Consider the following 5,341-nt stretch of genomic DNA (forward strand, 5'->3'; position numbering starts at 1 on the left):
ATCAATGTGGATGTGAGCAGCAGAGGATGCACTCAGCTAACATATTGTGTTGGCAAAAAGGAGTTCAACGATGTCTTCACCTACACAAAAACCTGCTCACTTCAGGCTTGAAAAGAGATGTGGGTTGCCCAGTTTTCCATGTTAGAGGAAAAAAATGCAGCTCGTACAAAGATCCTGGATGTTACAGTTCCTGCCGGAAACAGACAAAGAGCCACGTAGTCGGCAGGGTTCGAACCTGAACGGGGAGACCCCAATGGATTTCAAGACCCAAGCAGGGACTTGAACCCTGAACCCTCAGATTAAAAGTCTGATGCTCTACCGACTGAGCTAGCCTTAGAGTTATGTTATCCTCAGCTTAAAGTTTGTGGCATTAACCCCTTACCAGACAGACCCAATTTTGGCAAGTGGGGCATACATTACATACCCAAAATAAAAAGTCATTCTGAATAGACACATAACCAACATATATTTAGAAAGCCAACTCTTGACAGTTTACAGTTCAAGACTCAGAATTAATCAGACTCTTATTAATATTGAGATATAAAAACAAAAAATATATATTAAGAGTGTATGTATTAAATGTATAAACATATTATGTGAATGCAGTATAACAACTTATAACCACAACCACAGTGTAGCCACTGGTGTGGTCATGCTTCATTTCAAATCTGAGGATGATATCTCTAAATCTATGAATTGTATATACATTTTCTAAGATGATGTCAGGGGAGTTTTTTAGAGAAGGCTGATAAGATGCTAATCAAATATGTTATTGCCCATTTACAGTCTATGACTAATGTCTGGTGAGGAGAACTGGCCCATTCATGCTTTATTGTAGTCAATGGACGAACCTTTGACATCTCTTTATTCTGGCATTATGGCTTGGCCATCTACGCTTTACATATTGCCTCACATTTACCCATTCATACACCGACGGCGGTATCAGCCATGCAAGGCGCCATCCAGCTCGTCAGGAGCAGCTGGGGTTAGGTGTCTTGCTCATGGACACCTCGACAGGTGGAACCGGGGATTGAACCACCAACCTTCCGGTTTGTAGACAACCTACATGAACCACTGAGCCACTCCAGTGTGAAACTGTCATCGGTGCAGTGTGCACACAGCAGCAACTGAACGTTACCCCAGATAGTCGTGCGGTGTGAAAAGAACAGTGACCCGACTACTCTGAAAATTGTGCAGTGTGAACTCGGCATTACAGGCATTCAGAACTCATTTGGTCGCAGGTAACTAAAGGGATCATCTGTTAATAGGCTTGAAGTTGCAACTTCCTAAAATGACCACTAGAAGACACAATTTCACTAAAATGCTTCAGAATGCAGAAGACTATTAGTCAATAGGCAATACTGGTTGAAACTTCACATCCTATAGCAATCAATAATAGAATTCTTCATCCAATCATGGCATTTTGATTCAGACGTTTCCATGTCAACAGCGAAATGAATCTGCATCAGTCAGGTGGTACAACTAGAGCACTGCAAGTTGTTTACATTCATTATCACTGTAATATTATGCATTGTAGACATGAGGCAATTTAGTGCAGTCTTTCATCTTGTGACACTTTACAGACTCTGCTGTGTGTTCAAGCGTTTTGAAGGCGGCGAGGCTTTGGAGGGTGGGATTTCATGCATTGATTCCAATAAGCCATTATGAGAGAGAACAGCCAAACTAACACTGGAATACAAAATCAAATTCCTTGTTTTCCCACTTAAAAAAAAAAAGAGAGGAAAATGGTCTTACAAGTGTGAGATTTATTTGGTGATAAACAGGGAAAACACACCATACATCCAATGGTTAAATCAGCACAGTTAACTGCATGCACAGCCACATTACTTATGGCCAGGACATTGCCCATAAGGGTAAGTTGGCGGTTCGGCTGCAGGCTTTCCTGGTGGTTCGGCTGCAGGCTTTCCTGGAGGCTTTGGAGGTTCGGCTGCAGGCTTTCCTGGAGGCTTTCCTGGTGGTTTGGCTGCAGGCTTTCCTGGAGGCTTCGGGGGTTCGGCTGCAGGCTTCACAGGAGGCTTCGGGGATTCAGCTGCAGGCTTCACCGGAGGCTTCGGGGGTTCGGCTGCAGGCTTCATTGGAGGCTTCGGGGGTTTGGCTGCAGGCGTCACTGGCAGTTCGTCTGAAGGCTCTGGAGGTTCGGTAGAAGGCTCCAGCTCAGGCAGTTCTGTAGAAGGCTCCGGTAGTTCGTTAGAAGGCTCTGGAGGTTCGGCTGCAGGCTTTCCTGGAGGTTCAGCTGCAGGCTTCCCTGGAGGCTTTCCTGGTGGTTCGGCTGCAGGCTTCCCTGGAGGCTTTCCTGGTGGCTTTCCTGGTGGTTCGGCTGCAGGCTTTCCTGGAGGCTTTCCTGGTGGTTCGGCTGCTGGCTTTCCTGGAGGCTTTCCTGGTGGTTCGGCTGCTGGCTTTCCTGGAGGTTTTCCTGGTGGTTCGGCTGCAGGCTTTCCTGGAGGCTTTCCTGGTGGTTCGGCTGCAGGCTTTCCTGGAGGCTTTCCTGGTGGTTCGGCTGCAGGCTTTCCTGGAGGCTTTCCTGGTGGTTCGGCTGCAGGCTTTCCTGGAGGCTTCGGGGGTTCGGCTGCAAGCGTCACTGGCAGTTCGTCTGAAGGCTCTGGAGGTTCGGTAGAAGGCTCCAGCTCAGGCAGTTCAGCAGAAGGCTCAGGCAGTTCTGTAGAAAGCTCCGGTAGTTCGTTAGAAGGCTCTGGAGGTTCGGCTGCAGGCTTTCCTGGTGGTTCGGCTGCAGGCTTCCCTGGAGGCTTTCCTGGTGGTTCGGCTGCAGGCTTCCCTGGAGGCTTTCCTGGTGGTTCGGCTGCAGGCTTTCCTGGAGGCTTTCCTGGTGGTTCGGCTGCAGGCTTCCCTGGAGGTTCGGCTGCAGGCTTCCCTGGAGGCTTTCCTGGTGGTTCGGCTGCAGGCTTTCCTGGTGGTTTTCCTGGTGGTTCGGCTGCAGGCTTTCCTGGAGGCTTTCCTGGTGGTTCGGCTGCAGGCTTCCCTGGAGGCTTCCGGGGTTCGGCTGCAGGCTTCCCTGGATGGATCCAGATAGTCAACTTTAGTCAGTCTGTTTAGAGGCATTCAGTCTCAGACACAGCACAAAACCCAAATACCAAGTTTTACTCCTCTTAATTATTAATCATGATCGTATTAATAATTTTTCGTATTAATTTTGTAAAGCCATCCTGTACTTTAAACCGTGCTATTGGCTAAATAATTTTTACATTGAGAACGATTAATTATAAAACAAGACAAACTGAAATGAGAAAGCTGACCCAAACATTAATATAACAACAAATACCTGCAAATGGATCCATACACTGATGTCCACATCCATTGCAGCAGCATTTCTCATTGTTCGGACAGTCACTGTCATAGGAACACAACTCTGCACACATTCCTGCTCCAAAATTTGTACTTGGACACTCCCCTGGCTTTGCTGTTATAGAGACACATGACAGAGAAACCACATCACTGAATACTGAATGTCTCATACGCTGTATGAAAAAAAATAAAAAAAAAAATCGTAGGAGGATTTACCGGAATATTCAGTCCATCTACTTCATAGTTTCACGTTTAGTTCAATGTGTTACTTGCGGTTTCTTTGCAGTTATTTGTGAAACTTACTAGCAATTCCTGAGTGAAAACATTTTTTCAGGGTTTTTTCTGGAAGACGTATAGCATGCATCAAATAAAACTCACTGAAAACAGGTGGCACACACGCGGACCCACAGGGAAATTGACAGCATTTGTGTCCTCCAGAGCAGTCTCTATCAGAAGTGCATCCTCGTCGGGAGGGCACGACCGTCAGCGTCGCCGGACACTGACCAGGCACTACAGAAGAGGATTCAAGAGGATCATTAGGGGAGACCAGGAAGTGCTGTAATAGTTTGCTTCAGCCTCACTTTATAATATTCACACATTTATCTGCTTCAACTCAAGTAGCTTAGAAATCTACCATTTTTCACTAAACTGCATCAATCGGTTTCAAAGACTGAGTGCAGATACAACCTACCCCACTGTAGTAGAGTGAATAATAGTGAAATGCTGATAGAAAGCATGGACATCAGTTAATATGTTGTATACAAATTTACTGGTGTACATCTTCAAAAATGATGCCATCCCCATGACCACCCTCTTTCTTTTAATGGCGGTTGGCAATGACCACCCTCATTTCCTTTTAAGCATTTTAATAAGCTACTCAACAGAAAACAAAACAAATATAGAAACCCACTATATATGTAAAATGCAGAGTTATCGGTTATAATTAGCTCCCCACGTTATATTGTAGGCTTATGCATTTCTTAAAACAAAAAAACCTTAAGCAAAAGTTTAAACTCAGGATTGATACAGTCCGGTAACAATTTTGCAGCCATATTATAACACTAATGTTCGTGTTTAACAGTAAACAAAAATGCCTATTAGTGATTATATGGGTTACTTGTACAATGCATAAACTTATGACAGTTTGCATATTTACACTTTGCTTATTATTAAAACTAAACCAACATTCAAAGATGAACTTCCACTTGACGTCTGTACTGTATTTTTGTAAGCAGATGTGTCTGAAATCAAATTTTGTAAGGCACTTTATTTATGCACTTCTTCAGGCTGCGTAATGAAGCTAAAAGAACTTCTCACCTAGGACTCCAGCATCTGTTGCGCTCAAACAAGCAGACAGACACAATAAAACAGCACTAAACGAGCAGTACACTTGAGCTGTCATCCTCTCAACCTGCAAAAATCTCAAAATCAACTCTGCTGGAAGATGCACTGAATTAGTGAGTCAGGAGGGGCGGACAGCAAGGACCACAAAACTACAAAGAAAAATCCCTGTTGCTGCATCAAAATATCAGCTGAGTCCCAAACCAAACGCTATCAGAAGAGTTTAAAACACTTTTTGAAAATGCGTTTTTAAAGATCCAATTGGGGGTCTGGGTAACTCCAACCCTAATGAAAATCATTTGCCTGTAGCTTTCTAATATAGCCTAATCTTGAAGACCTTGATTAGCTTGTTCAGGTGTGTTTGATTAGGGTTGGATGTCGTAATAATGACCGTAATTAGGAGATGATTGATTGTTTTTATGGCAACACTATCAACGGCAAATTAATCTGCAGTGGTCAGGTGGTACAGCGATCACGTGGTACAAGTCGGAGTTCTACCACAAGTTACAAGTTGTAATTATGACTAAACTCCTACACCTAAACTCTCCAGGAAATGGATCTCTACTGGAGACTGGCATAAATCTGCATTGATCATCAAGAAACACGGGCATGTCTATTATTTGAATCTGAATTTTTCAATTGCTGATTGATTTGAATCCATGCAAGTAATTATGAATGA

General features: G+C 44.1%; 1 protein-coding gene across 1 annotated transcript; it reads right to left on the reverse strand.

The window, feature by feature from the left end:
• Positions 1–1,746: 1,746 nt before the first annotated feature.
• Positions 1,747–5,021, reverse strand: LOC311298522 (uncharacterized protein). Its single transcript, XM_084421527.1, has 4 exons — positions 4,639–5,021; positions 3,700–3,831; positions 3,299–3,436; positions 1,747–3,031 (listed from the first exon to the last, which is right to left on the reverse strand). The coding sequence occupies exons 1-4, from the start codon at positions 4,721–4,723 to the stop codon at positions 1,845–1,847; spliced, it is 1,542 nt and encodes a 513-aa protein (XP_084277653.1). The 5' UTR covers positions 4,724–5,021; the 3' UTR covers positions 1,747–1,844.
• Positions 5,022–5,341: the final 320 nt, after the last annotated feature.

The sequence above is a fragment of the Rutilus rutilus genome (genome assembly GCF_951802725.1).
Source record: "Rutilus rutilus genome assembly, chromosome: 10".
NCBI classification, from domain to species: Eukaryota; Metazoa; Chordata; class Actinopteri; order Cypriniformes; family Leuciscidae; genus Rutilus; species Rutilus rutilus.